Genomic DNA, 20,524 nt, shown 5'->3' on the forward strand with positions numbered 1-20,524 from the left:
TCCAGATTTCTCCTGATATCACAAGGGTACCACTGGAGCATACACTTGTGTCTGGCTTCCTCATCCTCACCATAAACGAGTGATATTCATCTTATAAAATAGTCTTAAATTCTGATCACTAGAAGTGTTAAGAACATTGATAAGTTGCAGAATGTCTAGAGGAGGGCAAAGTGGTGAGAGCCGACAAATCTGTGACATTTGAAGATCTCTTGAAAGAACTGAGGAAATTTAGCATGGTCTTGCATATTGTAGCCATTTAATCGATGCTTAGTCTCTTCACCTTCTTGTTGTCTTTAAGAAATCTTGAAGATTTTTAACATATGAATGAGAGAACCCCTATTAGAAGAAACTCTTTAAGACAATGTTTGCTCTGTTGAATCAAATGCTTTTTCATATTCAAACAATAAGATAGGAAACTCTGCTTATTTCCTACAAATATCTTCAAAGATGTCTTTGATTTGTGAATAGATATTCTCCATTAAGGACTCCTGAGAATAAGGAGTTCATTGAGAATTCTGAGGTTAACAGAAGGCAAGAATGAAAAAGAAATTCATTGATTCGGGAGAGCAGCTCCTGGAGATGAGTTCTGAAGGATAAGAAATTTAAAGTTAAAAAATTAAGATCAGGAAATATTTATTTAAACTAATAATCATATGTACACAAATTCAAACATATATCATCTATATCTACTTATGATTCAGTTTATTTTTGCATTGTTGTTTTTATTCAACTTTACTGCCTACTTGAGTGTTTTAAGTTTTCTATTACTGTACTCTAAATTATTCCCAGTGGCAGCAACCACAAATAGTAATGAATAATACATTTAAAATAAGTCTATCTCCCAAGAGCTTAAATGAAATGATTCTAGTGTTTAAAAATATTCATATATATGTAATCATCAAAAAGTCTTACTTAATGGATTGTGTATGTCTAATGATTTTTTCCCCAGTTGAAATCATTTTACCTGGAAGTGATATCTCATAAGTATTAAAAGAATAGTTGGGAGAGACCCTTTGTGGTCTTTCTATCTTCCCTAAGGTTGGAGGATCCACTATAATGTTAATTACACACCACAACAGTATGTCTTTGCCCTGTATATACTGTTCTTAAGGTTTTTCTGCCCTCTAGTGGCAATGTAATAAATGTTTGGTTAATTTTATCGGAAAGTTTATCAAAATGATAGAATCATGAAATTTCAAGCTTAGAGCCATTAGGACCAATCAACATAGGCAAAAACAGTTCAGAAAACTTTATCCTGACAATAAGAATATGATCTTTATCTCATCTTTTGCCATAATCCTTGGGGAGTTCAGCAATTCTTGTTGACCATTGCTTTAACACCTTGACCATACAATTTCCTGAACTGTTTAATTCAAACAACTTTTCCCATCCTACTTCAATCTTATACCAACCAGTGTGATTGAATCTTGCACCTTAGCAAGTGATGAAACTAAATAACCTGTAATCATGGAATACATTCTAATACTGGACTTGCTGGTTTTAAGGCTTCTTTCTTTCTTTAGATCTACAAACTAGATCTAAGAACTTCTGCTTTCCAACCATACCCTCTTATTGTTCCACTTCTCCTTCCCTTCTGATTACTTCCTGCCATTCCTAGTCTTGATCCAGGGGTCTTTCCCTTTCATTTTACTTATTCAGGAACTATAGAGAATCTTTTTTCCTAAAGTTCTATCCTTTTTATTTCTTTCTTTGGCAGGCTCATTCACTTCTACTTTCAAAAATCAGATCGATTCAGATAAATCTCAAGTTTATATCCCTAGCTCTGAGGTCCATTTTTGGATTTATAACTATATATATGTGATGACCGCATTAACACGCTGGATACCTTAGAATCAGACTGAGTCAGGATAAGCAAAAGTCCTTAGTCTTTATTCTTGGTCTTTAGCTGTAGAAGTGAAGGGAATGGACGCTCAGGATCTCCGTGACCTCTCCTCTTCTTCCCCTCAGAAGTAATTCTGGCTAGTCTCACTCCACTTTCTAATCCCTCCTACAGTTCTTTGTATACACCAAACAATTGGGCCAGCACAGGATAGTGGGAAGGGCCATTTACCAAGCATATTCTCATAGAGAATTGATAATTAGCCTCAAGTGCTCGATTATCCAACCTCAGTGCATTAACTCGAGAGTTTCAGCCCTTTACATAGATAGGCTATTTCTAGGTGTATATACCTCCAATACTTGAAATTTTAGCATGACTAGAACAGACAAATATTATTTTCTCCTCACCATCTGCTCTTTCTTTTGAGTTCACTGACACCATTATTTATTCAATTTGCGCTGTTTAAAACAAAATAAAACACGATTTAATCTTTCCCTCTTGCTCATCTCTTATCCAATTGGTATCCAGTTAATTACTGAATCTCAGCAATTCTTCCTGTCATTGATTCCCTTATTTGTGTTTCCATTTCTGAGATCTTCATATAAAGTGCTCATTACCACTTGACCAGAACCTCCTGACATTTTCCTATGTCTCTTTTCTTTTCCTTCTAAACTATTCCCTATTCCTGACTCATCTTTCTTAGCATAGATTTGCCTAGGTCATTCTTCTTCCAAAGCTTTTCAGTGATTCCCTTTTATTCCTGACCAACCTTCAGACACTTTTACTTGACATTTAAGCCATAATTTGCTATAATTCTACTTCTCTTACTTTATCTTATACCAGCACCTTCCACTTACACTGTTTTCTCTAGCCAGACTGGAGTACATACTATCCTTTTAAACATGTCCTACAGTGTTCTACATCCTTGACTTTGCACGTATGCTCCCTATGCCTGTTATACCCACGTCTATTCCAAGTGCTGAAAATCTGTCGGTCCTTATAATATTAATAGTTCACGTTTATTTTTAGCACCATAGGCTCACAAAGCACTTTCTTACAAAAGTATTATTAGCCTCTTTTTATCAGTGAGGAAGCCAACTTAGAGGCTAATTAACTTTCCCCAAAGTCACAAAACTATTAAGTGGAAGAGTTGGCATTGGAATGCTGATCTTCCAAATCAAGGTCCAGAGCTCTTGCTCATATTTTATGCAATTTCTAATACCACTCAGCTCAAATGCTCATCTGATTCCTCTGGTCCCTTCACTGGTTCCCTTGGACCTTACATAATTTGCACTGTTATTTTGTATTAGAGCTATTGCTGTTGGTACCCTCTCCCTGCTAGTTTGCAACAGTTCAAGGTGTTTGTTGAATTGAATTGAACCAAACAGTCAATCGCTATCCGACTTTGTTACCTTCCTTGTAATATAGGAGTTCTTAATGGCATTTTTCTGTCATAGATTCCTTTAGGTCTGATGAATCTATGGATCTCTTCCCAGAATAATGTTTTTAAATAAATAAAATTAAATAAATAAGATTACAAAGTAACTATATTGATTACCAAAATATTTTTTAAAATAAAAAAAAGTTTATGGATCCCAGATTAGGAACAGGCACCTACAAGGTACCAGGCTAAAGACCTTATAAATATCATGGCAGGGGAGTGCTATTATTAACCACATTTTAAATTGAGGATACTGAGACAGACATGCCTAGGGTTCCACAGCTACTAAGTGTCTGAAACTCTATTTAAACTCAGGTACTTCTGACACCAGGCATGCCTTCTATTTTAATTCCTAATCTGTCTTATCTTAATTTTTTTTTACTTTGAATGTTATCTGATTTAATTTAAGATAGTAATTTTTTTTTCCATTTTGGCACAATGAGAAAAAAGTATACAAGATGAATCTGTTTCCATCTGCTTCTCTGCAGCTCACATCTGAGTCCTAGGTTGCTCCCTAGATTTGCTACCTTGTCCAGATTGATTGCATATTTTAAAGAGTTTTAAAAAACAACAAATAAAGTTTACTCTTTCAACTTTTAATATTTAGAAATACCTTCTTAAATATTTTGTTTTGATAGAGAATCTTATAATGATGGCTAATTAGACATACTAACAAGCTGTCATGCCTTTTATTTTTTCATTTTCTTATACAGATGTGAAAGGGCCACCCACTCACCGTCTGTCATGTGGCCAGTCACCCTACACTGAAACAACAACATGGGAGCGGAAGTATTGCATACTCACAGATAGCCAGTTGGTGTTGCTCAACAAAGAGAAGGAGGTGAGATGGGTGTTACTGAAGGGAGACACTTCTCATTCCTGAGATAAACAACATAAGTTTTGTTTACATTTTGGAAAAAATTGGGGGAGTTCTGAAGTATACACGACAAGGAACCTGCCACTGCTTCTAATACAGTAATGAGCTAGTGAAATTACTGGAGAATCAACCCAATAAAATGAGGAGAAACTTGGATTAGAGAACAGCAGAACTAGACAAACTTTAAAAAACTGACTTTGGCACCACCTTAATTATGTCTTTAATAATGCCTTACAGATGTGCTTTGGTAGAAAGATCTTCTTCCCCAGAAATTTCTTACTCTGATTTCTTCACTGATTTCACATAGAGCCTATGATATTATAGTAAGCACAAATTAATAACACTCAACAATCATTTCCATATCCTAAGACTCTTCACAAGGAGAGAAACTGGTGGAAGGGATTCTCCTTAATTAAGTGAAGAAGGTGGAGAAAGTTATGATGTCTGAGTTGTAGCCAAAAATAGAATAACCCTAAAAATTAAAGTTAATATTTTAGAAATAATTTAGGGTGGGGAGAAGGAAGAGCAAAAACATGATTTACAACATACTTTAACAAAAAGGAAACCAACTTCTTTGGCAGTGTTAAATATTGGTAATACTTTTTTTGCTATTGATTATTTTCCCTTGAAAATTTATCTTTTTTCTGATAGTTAGGGATTGTTTTTGTTTAGATTGGTTAAACATTTTATCTTTACCTTCATCTTTTAGAATCCCATGCTACTTTCAAGACTCAAATATCATCTTCTATACCAACTACCTTCAAATACCATCTTTCAGGAGACTTTTCTCACTCTCCCTAATTATTTGAGTTTTTCTTCTTAGGATTACTTTTATTCTAGTCTGTATTTTCATAGTCACAGGACTATGAAAACTTGTACGTTTACATATGTACATACATACATGTATGTTGCTACTCCATTAGAATGTTATTTCCTTTAGGGCAGGGACTGCTTTTGTATTCCCAGTGCTTGTAGATAATAAATGTTTATTGTTTGAATCTTTCCTTATCATACAAATACTTTTCAAGGCAGGTAAATTCTGTGAGAGAAGATTCCTGGTTGAGGTTTTTCATATACAGCTCCCACCCCTTCTCCCCCCCACCTGCTTTATTTTTTTTTTGGGGGGAAGAAACTCTTTAATTTCCCATCTTTATTTTATTTACATTATCACTAATATTTTTAATTCAAACATTCATGCAGCTGGTTTTTGTTTGTTTTGTTTTGTTTTGTTTTTTTTGCACCATGCAGTCCTACAGCAAATATTCTGAATGGATATTGATATAAACAGTTATGGTTATTGCCTGTAGCAGTTGAAGAGAGAGGTTTAAGTAGATTTAGAAATATATAGTTATAATACCATATCTTAATTTTAACCAAACTGTTCTAGTGGAAAATACACTGGATAACTTAAGTTGATTTGGGTAATTTAAGTTCAAATATTGGCCTTTTTACTTATTGTCTATGAACTTGGATCATTTCCTCTACTTGTTTGGGCCTCAGTTTCCTCCTGTCAATTGTAGGTTTTTGGCTAGTCCTTTTCATCTATAAATAATATGTTCTAATTTATATCATAGTGTTTATTCCTTTAGCTTTTTCATTTCATCAGAGCTGCTAAGAATATACAAATACTTCTTTTTTTTGTCCTACTTCATGTTTCCTATAGGAGATGCTATAAGAATTTACCTAAAGACATGAACTGAAGAAGAAACAAAATAATACGATCCCTAAGTTTTTGAAATTGACTGTATTTTATTTAATTAGAGATCAAGTTAGTATCATAGATTTAAATCTGACAGATCTTAGGGGCTATCTATTCCCCATTCCTTCCTTTTAGAGATGAGGAGACTTAGATCCCCAGGAATAAATGACATTCCCATGCTCAGACAGATAGAAAATAGTGGAGATTCAATTTGAACTGGTTCCTCTGATTCCAAATCCATTGTTCTTTCCATTATACCACATTAAGGAATTTCCTTTTATGTAGTTAAGTGACTTCAGGTATTGGACATTCCTAGTATATAATTAAATGGTCTCTAACCACATTTCCCCAAGGTGTTTCTTTAAAATAAATTTGAGGAAGAATTCCTTTTACTTACTATCTCCCCTTATTTTGTGCTGTGTTGTTGATACCAAAGTGAGGAAGTGCTTAGAGAGAACTTAATTAAGCTTAGTAAATTCATTTAACTACCCTGGGCTAGACTACCCTGGGCTACTAAAAGAACTAACATGCTTATATAAAAGGAGGTGTGCCATAAAATTTGAAATTTTATGGATTTACAAAAAAAAAAAAAAAAAAAGATTGTGGAGATAGGAGGGACTCTTTAGATTCTAGACTTGTAGGCTTGACTTATATTCTGGGCTGAATTCTGGAATGCATTATTAAGGATGTAGCTTATTAATATTTGAGAAGGGGAAGAACTAATCACTAAAAGATAGTCAAGAATGTCAGGTAAATCTAATTTTTTTTAAAGATGGCAACATAAAAACATAAGATTTAAAAGATGTAAGATACCTTGAGGACCATTTAGTCTAAATCGCTTATTTTATAAGCTGAGAAAATAAGTCATGGAAGTTGAAGTGGTCTGGTAGATAGGTTAGAATGAAGGGAAGAAAGGAAAAACCAAAAAATATGCCAGGTCTAAGCATTTGGGGAGGAAGGTAGAGTGAGTCAGTTGGAGTTAAGTGACTTGCCTAAGGTCATATAGCTAGAAGAGTTAAGAGACTAGATTCGAATTCAGGTCCTCTTGAATTCAGGGTCAGTGCTCTATCCACTTCACCACTTAGGGGCCCCTATGCTAAGCATTTTTTTTACAAGTAGTATTTCCTTATCTTAACAATCTTGGAGGTAGATATTTTAATCACTTTTTCCACTTGAGGAAACTGAAACAGGACTAGTAACTGTGTTGGGTCATATTTGAACTCAGGTCTTTCTGATATAGTCTCAGTGCTAGATCCACTGACCCATCTAGCTGTGAAGCAGAATTGGCTTCCTAAAATAAACTGGTAGACAAAATAATGTCTGTCCTCATTAACAAAGGAGAGTGAAATCAGTAAAGTTCAATTTCTAAAAGGACCTGTTAAGTCCCTACTATCATTTGGTCACCTAGCCTGGACACAGAGAATACAGAAGCAAAAAGGAAACATTCACAACTTTAAGGAGGCTACATAACTCCAAAATATAAATGAGAAAATATCAAGTCATCTGGGGATGGCAGAATCAACAAAGGCCTTGGATTGGAGGCTGATTTGATTTGGTGCTATTTGAACATTCAGCTTGGAAAGAGATCTCAGGAAATTATCATATCCCCAAACACCTTTCTTCAGTGGCTTGGAGAGTATGTTTTTCAAATTTTCACATGACATGAAACTGAGAAAAATAACTGACACGTTAGGGAACAGAGTGAGGATCCAGGAAAGCTCTCAACAGTTGAAATGGACAACTTGCAAGATGAATTTTAAAAATAATTCTAGCAGTTCAAGATAAGGAAAGGGCTAGTTAGAAAAGAGTCTGCCAAAACCCTCAGATAATTTTCAGATTATAATCATTATCAGGGAACAATGTGACAAAATAGCCAAGAAAAGGATTATGTTCTTGGGCTGTATGAAGTGACTCCAGAAAGAGAGAGAACACTACTGTTTTCTGCGTTGGTCAGACCTCATCTAGATCAGGTTCATTTTTGGCCATCATATTTTTGTAGAACCCTAGATGACCTGAGTACATCTAGAGATGAGCTACTAAGATAAGGAAAATGAAAAAAACATGTGATACAAAAATTAATTGTAGAAAATTGGGTTTTTTGGCTCAGAGAAGAGAAGTCTTAAGGATCATCAGGTGGCTATAGTTCAGTACTTGAGAAGAGGATTGCAGTTGTCCTATTACCCTTCAGGGATGCAGAGCTCTGATTCAAAGGATCTTTAATGGAAGAAAAAGGGTCTGACCACCATCAGGGTGTTTCCAAAGTAGGCTGGGTTGCCTAAGGAAATAGCAATTTCCTCCTTAGGAGCGGTCTTCATGTCTTGGCTAGAAACTACTTTTCAGGTATGCTATAAGAAAAGGGAAAGGAAAGGTCTAAATATTCATATGGTGTCTACTATGTGCCAGACACTATGCTGAATGCTTTTACTGATGCCTTATTGATCTTCATACTCATCCTGTGAAGTTGATGCTTTTTTAAAATTCCATTTTGTAATTGAAGATACTGAGGTAGACAATTTAAGTTGTAGAGGTTGATCTTGTTAAAATAAGGTTAGACAAATGATCTCTAAAGTTCCCTTTAATTCTGTGTTTCTATTTGCTCAGGAATAGAAATCTGAATTTCCTCCAACTTGGATTTAAAATAAAAATACATAAAAATATCGCAAATACACTTTGCCCAAGTGATAAAAGTGAATTGGAAAAAAAGTTGAATGCACTGACACAGAAGGGTACATTCTGCCCTTTCCATATTTGGAAAAGTGGGTTAAGTCTCTTGGCAAAGCTGTATTTTGTAAAGCCATCACTGCAGCTGCTTCTGGAGTGACAAGTTTAGTGTTCTGATAATTTTATAAAAATCCTGTCTGAATTCCTCTAGGCTTACAGGAAATGATAGAAATCCATTATGTACAAAGCTTCCAGGGAGATGCTATCAGACCTCTCCCTCCCACCTACCTGTGGATATCATCAGAAACATATATCTCTGTAATTTGGTTTTACAAGATTCAACTAAAGAGTTAAAAACTTTTCAACTCAAATGGTCTAACAACTGTTTTAAGCCCTAATCAAGTAATCATGGGGTGCTTATTACTGCGTTAGATCAATTAAGAGGGTTCTGTGAGGATTTAAAAACGAATCTTTAGCTAGGCATATTGTTGGAATGTGGGAGGATTATATTAGTCTCTAGCACCACTCCGGTATTAAGTCAGTATGTGGCATCTTTTAATGCTCTCTTACCCTGCGTGTTTCCTGTTAGAAATGGAAAAAGTCTGTTTGGGATGTATACATGGGAGGAGTGTTAAATACACCAATTATCAATTTGTGAATACAGCAGAAGAGTAGATCTAGGCAGCATACATAAAGAAGATCCTGCCAAGATTATCACCTTGAGAAATGACTCACTGGCTTAACAAATGAGCCAAATAGACATTGCCCATGTGTGATAGAATATGCTTCATTGCCTGAATGCCAGCAAAGGCCCCAGCTGGCTTGGCACCATCCCAGTCCAAAAAGAGTGTGGGGGTTGAGGTGGTGAGGGGGAGTGTTGAGATTTCTGGATCCTACTTTCTTTTTGAAAGATAAAAGGGATGTTTGGCCAATCAGATTAGAGTTAAAAGAATTAGAAGGAATGGAGTATCTGGCAGGGACCAGCCAATTTAAAAAGGCAAAAGAAACCTGAATTTTTGAATTTCTCTCTCCTGGCTTTATATCCTCAGGTCATTTTGACAAGGATAAATTTGATTCATTTTCTATTAATATAAACTCTGCTTCTGTTTGGAATTTTCTAACTGCTATTTAGGAAACTCCTGCTGAAAATAAACTGACCCTCATCCTATTACATCCATAGAAAACAATAATTGATACTTGGAATATGCATCTTGCTTTGAAGGGTAGTGTTTGTACTTAAATGAAACTAAACATAGTAGGCAATCTTCATCCACCTTTTTTCCTCTTAACGTGGCTAATTCCTAATTAACTGTAGGTGGATACTGGCAGGAGGTTCACATTTAACTTTTTCACATTGCCTCCTAGAGATCCTGACCCTCTCCATAAAACCCCCAGTATGTAGGATAAAACACTAGCTGTTTGAGTATCAAGTTGGGAGGAGGAAGATATCCTGGGCAGTGAATTGGGTGGATTGTCTCTCCCTGTCTCTTTCCTTGATTGTATGGTCTGAAGATCATTTCACCCAGGTATGGGTGGTTCTTTGTGGCTAAGGCCTGAATATACCTAGTTTCTCCAGAGTTCTTGTCCTATTCTTACCTCTCTGGTGATTGTGATTTGTGTGTATTTGTTTCCTCTCTTCCTTTATCTCCTTACTCATATTCCCCAGGTATCTCACGTTAGACTTGATGCCTTCCTTTGTGTGAGCTATAGCATAGATATATTGGTTTTAGCTTACACCAGCTGTCTTTCTTTTTTGGGGAAATAATCTGTTTAAAAAAAAAAACTGCAGTGCATTCTGACACTCAAAATCACCTATTGAACTCTAAAAATTCTCGTCTCTTATCATTCTCTTGACCTACTTTTCCCACTGCCTGATTTCTGAAGGTATCTTTTGTCTTCATCATGGCCCCTGGTGCATTAATCCCTTCCTGATCTACCAGCCTATGAACCCTGTTTTTACTTCACTTGTCTGACTTTTAAAAAATAGAATTTTCAAAGAACAGATTTCAAAGGACTATGAAGTAGAGGTGTAAAGTCCTATGGACTTCCAAAAGAACTTAGCACAGGAACAATAAGATGTTTTCAAGAATGAGATTCTGAAGATGCCAAAGAAAACTGATGAGTAGAAAAAGCATATAGTTGCACAAAGAGATGGATGTGGATGCAGAAGGAAATCATTGGCTAGTCCTGATTTTAAAAAGATATAAGAAGATAGGAACAAAGACTTGTAACATGACCTATATGAAAATGTCACAGTCCTATAAGAACTTTGTCAGTAGCTTTAGAGTTGTAAATAAGCATAAGTTGGTGAAGGGTAACGTAAAAGAAATTTTGTTTGTTTTTAGCTATTTGGGGCAAAAACAAAAGATTCTAAAAAGAACAGTGCACATAGGGTGATGATAATGGCTGACGGATAGAAGGGAGACCTATTCAAATCTTATTTTACTTTTCTTTTTGATTTCTGTAACAAAGAATAATATTTAGGTCTTAAAAGTTCAAGACAAGAGCATATCCTTAATAGAGAGTTGATGCCCAGAAGAAATGAAGAGATTATGAGGTCACTGAGTTACATTTTATCAATATTCCCAACCAGTAAGCCTTGGTGAATTGTCTCCTCTGTGCCAGGCACATTTCCAGGTTCTAGAAATACAAAGATCAAAATTAAATAGTCTCTTCCCTACATGAGCTTAAAGATGAGAGATAATAAAGGCCTGAACTAGGATAGTGGTCATCCACATGAGTAGTGAAATGGATATTGATGGGAGAGATGTTATAGAGGTAGAATCAAGAGGTGATTGATTATGTGTGTTGAAGAAAAGTGAGGAGTTGAGGATGGCTCTATGCTTTTTAACACTGGTGATTTGAAGGCTGATGGTGCCCTTGACCAAAAATTAGGAATTTTATAAGAGGAAAGGGTTAGGGAAAAGAAAAAAATTATTCCCTTATACCTGGAATACTCTCTCTCATTTCCATCTCCTGACGTGGATGGCTTTTTAAAAGTCTCAGATAAAATCTGATCTTCTACAAGAAGAATCTCCTGGATTCTAGTGTCTTTCTCCTCTAGATTATCTCTGATATTGGTTTTGAGATGTCTATGGTAATCAAGTTCCAAATGTCCAATAGGGAGTTGGTGATTGTACCTCAGGAGAGAAAGTAGAGCTGGGTCTATACAACTGAATTGTTTTCATAGAGATGATAACTGAACCTATAGGAAAGAACCTAGGGAGTGCAAACATGGGAGCTAATGACAAGACACTTGGAATATACTTAATTGCTACTGTAATGGGAAGAACCAACAAAGAAACTGACAATCCTTAATCACCCAAGTAAGAGTAGACTCGAGATTAACAGTGTCATGAAAACTCCTGGAGGAAAGCAGGAGGAGAAGGTAGTTAATGTAAATGTGGCAAAGAAATCAAGATGGAGAAAAGGCCATATGATTGTTGATTAAGATATCTTTGGTGACCAGGGAAAACAGTTTTAGCTGAGAGATGAAGTCAAGAGTCAGATTGGAAGGGACTGAGACCTGAGTGGCCTAAAGGAAGTGGAAGAAATGCCATAGTCACCTTAAACTCAGTATGCCCTAAACCGATCTCATTTCTTTCTTCCCTCTTCCTAAGTTTCCTATTACTATGAAGACACCATCATCCTTCTGTTCTTGACTCCTCACTCTCACACTCACATATACATTTTGTTGTCAACCTGTGTAAGATTTCTCATTTCTCGTCTGATGGTTCTACTTCTTGGGTGTCAGCCTCTGTTATCTCACCCATCAGATATACCAGTAACTTACTGGTTTGTCTGCCTGCCACAATCTCTTCCCCACTTCAGTCCCATCTTTCATTCAGTTCTTAAAGTGATCTTCATAAAGCACATGTCACCCCATGTACAATAAACTATGGCTCCCTGTCATTTCCAGGACCAAATACAAAATCCCATGGTGGGCAAAACCCCACCAATGTTCCTGTCTCTCCCTCTCTCTCCCCTCCTCTTCCCTTCCCTTCCCTCCTTTCCCTTTTCTGAATTGGAGTTAAGTGACTTGCCCAATGTCATACAGTTAGGAAGTGTTAAACGTCTAAAGCTAGATGAACCAGCTCCTTCTGACTTCAGGGCCGATGCTCTATCCACTGTGCCTTCTAGCTGCCCCCCAATCTTTACCAGTGGGAAAGAATCAGGTGAATCTATAATCCAGTGACACTGGCCTCTGTTTTCCCTTGAACAAAATACTCTATCTCTATCCTTCATACCTGGAATGCTCTCTCTCATCTCTGTCTCCTGACTTTTTTGGCTTTTTAAAAGTCTCAGATAAAATCTGATCTTACTACAAGAAGAATCTCCTAAATTCTAGTGCCTTTCCCCTCTGGATTACCTCCAACTTATCCTGTCTATATTTGATCTATAAATCATTATCTGCATATTATTTACCCATTGGACTGTAACTTCCATGGGAGCAAGAACTTCTTTTTGCCTTTCAGTTTGTATCACAGTGTCTGGAACATCATGGTTACTTACAAGTTAGCTGGCTGATAATGAGAGAAGCTAGACAATAGCATGAAAGATCATTTCTCCCATATGGTGCACCATTTTCCATCTTCCTATTTTATATTGTTCATCTTTTTTGGCTCGAATGAACTCCTTCTTCTCTTATGCCATGTAGAATTCCTTTCTTGGTACTCTGTTTAGCCACTGTCTGCTATAAAAAACCTTAAGTGAGCCCCCACTGAGCCTTTAAAACTCCCTTATGTTGTATGTATGTTTGTATGTTTTGACTCTCTTGACATAATGTAAACTCCTTGAAAACAAGGACTGTTTTATTTTTGTCTTTATTTTGTGTCTTTTGTCTACATCCTTAGACCAAGGTAGAGCCTCTCACATAGTAGGAAATTAATTAGCATATGTTCATTGATTGGTGTATGTATTATGTGTGTGTGTGTGTGTGTGTATTTTTTGAGATACCAGAGTATATCTTTAGCCAGGTGGAAAGGAGCCAGGATAGGAGACTGGGAGATGGGAGTTTGAAGGAGTCCTTCTGAATCATTCTGCCCAAGGAGATGGAAAGGAACAGATAGAATCAAAGATAGGTAAAAGGCTTTGGACATGATGAGAAAGACCATCTCTTAAACAGAAACTTGTGTAAAAGAGAAGGTGGGAGAATGGCTTAATACTAAGAGATTTTGAAATGTGGGGGAGAAATTATTGGGATTTACTTTTCTGTAAACTATGAGGTGACACATCTTCTCCTGCTGGAACTCTGTCTTCCCAGAAATCAACAGGAGTCAGGATCACCAAAAATCTTTATTCTTGGTCTTTTGGGATCGAAGTCAGGGGATTAGATCTAGCAATCCCTATACCTTCTTCTTCTCTCTCCACCGCCTGGAGAATGAATCAATTTCCTCCTCCTACTCCACCCACACAAGTCACTTCCCCTTCTTTGTCGCACTAATTGAGCCAGCCAGCACCGAATAGTTGGGGAGGGTCATCCTTCAAACATGTTAATAGAGAATTGTTCAATTGGCAATTAGTCTCACTGCTCCATTATCCAAGTGCATTTGCTCAGTTCTAGCCCTTTACATTCTCCTAAGAGGGTAGTTGGAGGGAAAATCAGTTAGAAAAGAATAAAAGCCATTGTCTTTCTAAAGTGAGAGCCACATGATCTTAGATGACTTAAATTTGTAGTACACTGAGCATAGTTGGATGGCTTCTTCATCACTGTTCAGCAGTTACAGGAAGAGAAGGAGGCAGATGGTGAGAGCAATCTACAAGTGGGGTTTGACTAGGCAAAGCAAAGAAGCATGACTTTAGAAATAAATTATGAGTTCAAGTTACCTAGAATGGCCTGGAGAATGTGATTTCTAATCCAGTGTCATCTTTCAGAAATCATTATCAAACGTGAAAGGTACCACAGGAATGGGAAGAGAATCCTAGAATGCCATTATTCATCAAGAATAAATTATAAAAGACTAGCCTAACCTTTTTTTAACAAGGCATATTCATTGATTAGGAGTAGACTGTACATGGAGTTTATGTTCTAGCAAGGCAATGATAATTGGGGCTTGTTGGGGGAGGAGGGACATAGAGAAATGTAGGTTAATTAGATAGATATATTTATAATTAGATAGATTTAGTACTGTTTGAATGGCCATACTGAAAGAAATGGTCATTGGAGGTGTATTTCCACCTTTGGAAGGAGCTCTTGTCCTATGGATCACATGTCCAAAGCACCTTGACTGCTTCTTAACATTTTTATCAGTGACTTAGATAAGGATATAGATGTCATGCTTCTCAAATTTGCAGATGATACAAAGCTGGATGGAATAACTGGTATGCTAAATGACAGCATTAGGGTTTTAAAATACCTTGACAGGTTACAGAAGTGGGCTGCATTGAATAAGATGAAATTTCATAGGGTAAATGTCAGGTCTTATAATTGCATGCCAAAAAGCAGCCTAATAAGTGTGAGATAGGGAAACCTTAGTCAATCATATGAAAATAATCTGTAGATATTCATATAACTCATTAGGAATTAAGTAGACTGCATTGAGAGGCATGGTTTCCCAGAGTAAGGAAGTTTAAGTAAGGAAGTTTTAAAAAAGCTCTCTGCCATGGTCAAATAACATTTTTGAAGGATTATGTTCTTTTGGGGAAAACACATGTTAGGAAGAACACTGGTAAGCTAGAACAGTAATGTCACTAGAAATAAGGCCATTAAATCTGTGGATCTCTGTGAGTTGCCTATTAACTTAGAAAAACACATATTAACATTTTATTTTTATTTATTTTATTAAATAATTCCTAACTGTATTTTAATCTGGTTCAGGCAGTATCGCAGTATTGTAGCCATAAACTTAGATATTTCTGATTTAAAGAAAGTCCACAGGGGAGCAATCAGAAGAATAATGGATGTTAAGGTAATGCCATGAGAAGACTTGCCAGTATAGCTGGTGATGTTTAGTCTAGAGGAGAGAAGTCTGAATGGATGAAGGGGAAATGCAACTTCTAAGCTTTAAGCTGTCATGTGAAAGAGAGAATCAACTTGTGGGCAGAGGAGCAAAGGATGATAGCATGTAGCATGATAAATATGGAAATAGGGGCAGCTAGGTGGCGCAGTGGATAAAGCACCAGGCCTGAATTCAGGAGGACCCAAGTTCAAATCTGGTCTCAGACACTTAACACTTCCTAGCTGTGTGACCCTGGGCAAGTCACTTAACCCCAGCCTCAAAAAAAAAAAAAAAAAAAAAAGAAAATATATATGGAGGAATTACACATACTTAACATATATTGGATCACTTGCTATCTAAGAGAGAGTGTGAGGGAAGGGAGAGCTATTATTTAAAAACAAATTTTAAATAAATTAATTAAATTAAATTGAGGGCCAGCTTGGTGTTGCAGTGGATAGAATACCAAGAGGACCTGAATTTAAATATGATCTCTGACCCTTACTAGTTATATGACTGGGGAAGTCACTTAATCCCTCTCCAACTTGGTGCAAACTCTTTTTCCTGTAATAAACAAATAAATAAATTGAGAAGCAAAAACAATATTTCTGTTATAAATATGTATAATAAGGCAAAATAAAATTTTATACTGGTCATGTAAAAAATTACTCATTTTGCTATTGTTATCTCCCATTTTACAATTGAGAAGACCTGAGGCAGCCAGAAGTTCCATAACTTGTCCAGGGACACTTAGCTAGTCATAGATGCAGAATTTAAATTTGAATATACCTGACTCCCAAGTCCAGTGGTCTATCCAATATACCAATCAGAATCAGAACAGTATTTTATTGACTCAAATAATGTAAAGCAAAATGACAATAGAAAACAACTCATATTCAGATTCATTGTAATGACCAAGCTTAGACCCAGAGGAGTAGATTATAAAAAAGAATTCTCTCCTTTAGTTTACATAAGAAATGAGATCTTTTCTTCATTGGTTTTCTTTATCTATTTTTTGTTGTTGGAAGGGAATGTTCAATGTATGGGGATGTGTGTTAAGAATTGTCTATGTTTTGAAAATATTCATGTTGGCAGGCATAAGGCTTCTGTACATTCTGCACATCTTATGCTCCTTTAATTTATTCTAGGTCATATTTTCCAATATATTTTTTGTATTCTTTTTAAACTTTTATAATGAAGTTATCAAATATCAAAGAAGATGTTGATGTATTTGGGAGGGTTTTATTGAGTTCCTTGTAGAATATTTCCTCTCTCCTTATCCAAAAGAATAGATACTAGTGATTAAACAGTAAAGATGCTGATAACTAAACAGCAACTGTTTTTATAGTGACCTTTTGGTTCCTAATAAGGTAATATAAGATGACCAGATGTCTTATGAAATGATGTTTCTTTTCTTTGGACATAAGATAACCCAGTGCCACCAGCTTCTCTGTCTCTCCAAGGTGAATGTGAATTGTTCCTTTTAGCTATATCCTTTTATTTTCCATTTGCATTTATAGCATGACTATTTTTACATGAATCAGTTCATATGGTAGTATGTTGACTTGATCATTGGTCAAGAATTTCATATTTAAAATTTGAATAATGAAGTAAATACATATCTGTGGTCTAAAAATGGTGTGATTCTTAGTACCATCTCTCCCATTTTCTACCACTTTATCATTCTCTACAGAAGTAGTAGTGGTGGGGAAGGGCATAAGATTGAAAGCCATTTTGTATTTGTTTAATGGAGTTCTGTGTCCAAAGAAATTTGTCATCAAGTGATAACTGGTGATGAATCTATCTGTATTTAGCAAGGCTGGCCCTAAGAAAGTGTACACATAGTTTGTTTTAGGATCCCTGTTGAAGGATTTCTAAAATGTTAGAACTTTTCAGAACTTGAGTTTTCAGTATCCCAATGAAGCATTGGAATGGGGGTTTTTTTGGTAGGATTAATATCCTAAAGTGTTGAAATTCATTATATGTAAGGCTGTCATAAATGAGTGATCATTTTAAATTATTTGAGTATTTGACAAAGTATGCAAAATTTTTCTTAAATATTTTTCAGTGTTCAGTATTAAATCTCTTGATGAAAAGTAGTCTCATTCAATCTCAAATCAAAATAATGTAATTATCTTTTTTTTTTCAAATTTAATGAAAAAGGTAGTTTTATTAAAGTCTTCCCACTACTTTCTAATGACAATTTGAAAAATCAGTTTTTCAGAAAAGGAAGAATGAGATTCTGAAGAAAACTCATGGGAAACTGACTTCCTCAAAAAAATAAAAACCACCCACTAAATACAAAGAATCAAAATAGCATATATTCATAATGTCTACAATCAGCATATGCAAAGACAGTAGCGAAAGACAACATGACTCATTACCTGTTATAAGCATTATAATGTTATAAGCATTATTTATCTGTTTTCAGTTACATATTTCATCTATTATAATAAAAATATTTTTAAAATATGCCAAGAAGTTTTTGTTTTGTTCTCAGATTGAAAAGTAAATTTGCTTCAGTAGATACCCCTATGTTGTCATCATGGACTTTTCCTTTAATCATGCAGGTTACCTCCCATTTATACTTTACCATCCATTATGATTCTTATCTACAATTCTGAGAAAACCTCTATGAAGCTTCTCCACAATATCTTCAGACCTCCTACTAATTCTTTTTTATATTTTAAGGATATTCAGTTGTTTCAGTCATGTCTGACTCATCCATTTGGGTGTTTTCTTGGCAAAGATAATGGAGTCGGGGGCGGGGGGGGGGGGGGGAGGGATAGCTAGGAGGCGAAGTGGATAGAGCACCAGCGTGAAGTCAGGAGGACCTAAGTTCAAATGTGATCTCAGACACTTTAATACTTCCTAGCTATATGATCCTGGACAAGTCACTTAACCCCAATTACCTCATTAAAAAAAAAAAAAAGATAATGGAGTGGTTTGTCATTTCCTTCTTCAGCTCATTTTACAAATGAGGAAACCAAAGCAAACAATGTTAAGTACCTGCCCAGAGTTCCACAGCTAGTAAGTATCTGATGCCAGATTTGAACATACAAAGATGACATTTTCTAACTTTAGGCAAGGTATTCTTTGTACTGCACCACCTAGCTGCCCCAATCAAGTGACTTAACTGAGGTCAAAATTGTAGGTCTTGCCAGTTAGTTGAAAATATCACACACATCTACTTATCTACCTATGTACCTATCTGTCTTATACTGTCCATCTGTTATCCTCTCCTTCTCAGCCTACCTCTGTTTCTGATGATAACATGTCTCTAGATGATGTTTCTTTATACTATTTCTGAGTTGTCACAGGTAATATGCTGAAACTTAGTTAAATCTGTGATGTGTTTTGTCCCATTGTCCTTTGGGTCAATGACAACTCTGAAGGGGGGGGGTTGGTATTCACTGAATCATTGTAGCAATATAGCTGAATGGGACTTTTAGGGTAGCAAGAAACTTGAAATTGTTTTAGTCACTCCTCAATTTCCCAACTTTGATCTTACTTTATCTTTTCTTTCTATTCTATGCCTAACTCATTGTCCTTATGCAGTTCTTATATTATGTTAATGTACTGAAAAAGCAACTTGGTTTGCTTACCAGACTCCTTTTCATATTATAGGCTTGAGTTTTCTAGTGTTGATGGCTAAACTAATCTTTTCATTTGAGTGATTGTGCATCTCAGTGATGAGATCTTATAGTGTTCCAAAGCTTGATACAATCAAGGACATTATCCAGAATCATGAACTAGTCTTCATTGTCAATTGTTATTGACAATATATATTATAGTATATATTCTATAGAATGTTTCCTTTAAGCACTAAATAAATTTCCATCATCACCAGTGTAAAATATTATTGATTTTAAAAACCACATTTTCCAACAAATTCTAGAAAAATATATTACAGGCTTGCTATGTGGTGGGCTTTGGGAATGTTAAAATATTTTAAAATAGCCCTTGCTTTCTGTGAGCTTCATTCTAATATAATGCCTAAAGAAATACTTAAAAGAAAATAGTCTAAAAGGTAGCAAATATAAAAAGGGAGGTGATAGCTCATGTACATCCGTGGAAACATCTTGTGATATATTGAATACAAGAAATAGCTATGTAGAACATAGAATATTTATGAGAGAAAAATATGAATAAGATTTGAAAGGCCTTTTGGGACCAGGTTATAAAGGACCTTCAGTATTAGGCTGAGGAGTTTGTATTTACCTATAGAGGCAATAGGGAACCACTAAATTTTTTTGAAGAAGATTATTTGTTCATGAAAGACAATTTATTTGATAATATCTTTTATAAGGATGTACTTTACTTGAGTAATCAAGGATGGATAGATAGAGAGGTAGATGGATAAATAGGTGTGTATTTTCAACTAACCAGCAAGAGCTACCATTTTAATCTCCATTACGTCGCTTGATTGGGGTAGCTAAGTTGGCACAATAGATTGAGTGCTGGACTCATCTTTCTAACTTTCATTCTGACCTCAGTCACTTACTAGTCATAGGACCTTGGGCAAGTCACTTAACTCTGTTAGTTTCCATTTCTTCATGTTTAAGAAGAAAAGAAATTGGCAAAGCACTGCAGTATCTTTGCCAAGAAAACTCCAAATAAGGTCACAGAGAGTTGGACATGACGAAACAACTGAATAGCAATAATAACAACTGTGGTGAAAACATTATGTTGTGCTCCACATACAGTTCCCATAGGCTTCTCTCTGGATGCAGATGACTTTCTTTATTACACCCAGAAAAAAAAATCTGAGCCTGCAAATCCTAGACAAAAAGTGGTTAAATTTAACAGTTCTTTTGCATTTTGCAAGCAACCAAAGGAAAATTGTCAAACATAAGGGAAATGACATTCAAATAACAAAAGACTTCTGAGCAAGGAAGCTCAAGATGTAGCCTAACCATATATAAAATAAAGATAAGACATTCTTGGCATACACATCAATCTTAGAAAAAAAATCAGTACTGAAGAGAGAAAGCCTTTCCTTCTCAAAACCCAAGCAACGGAAATGCAAGGAGAAATAAAGCAACAACGCGAACAAGAAATATAAATAAGG

The 20,524-nt window shown here is 35.7% G+C and overlaps 1 protein-coding gene across 6 annotated transcripts in view; it reads left to right on the top strand.

The window, feature by feature from the left end:
* The window catches only part of RASAL2 (RAS protein activator like 2), a 320,395-nt gene that overhangs the window by 148,397 nt on the left and 151,474 nt on the right, over window positions 1-20,524 (top strand). For all 6 annotated transcript variants that reach the window (XM_074308462.1, XM_074308456.1, XM_074308463.1 and 3 more), the window contains exon 2: window positions 3,995-4,122. In XM_074308462.1, the coding sequence (XP_074164563.1) occupies window positions 3,995-4,122 (128 nt within the window). The remainder of the gene's footprint in view (window positions 1-3,994; window positions 4,123-20,524) is intronic.

This window comes from Sminthopsis crassicaudata, chromosome 4, assembly GCF_048593235.1.
Source record: "Sminthopsis crassicaudata isolate SCR6 chromosome 4, ASM4859323v1, whole genome shotgun sequence".
Classification (NCBI taxonomy): domain Eukaryota; kingdom Metazoa; phylum Chordata; class Mammalia; order Dasyuromorphia; family Dasyuridae; genus Sminthopsis; species Sminthopsis crassicaudata.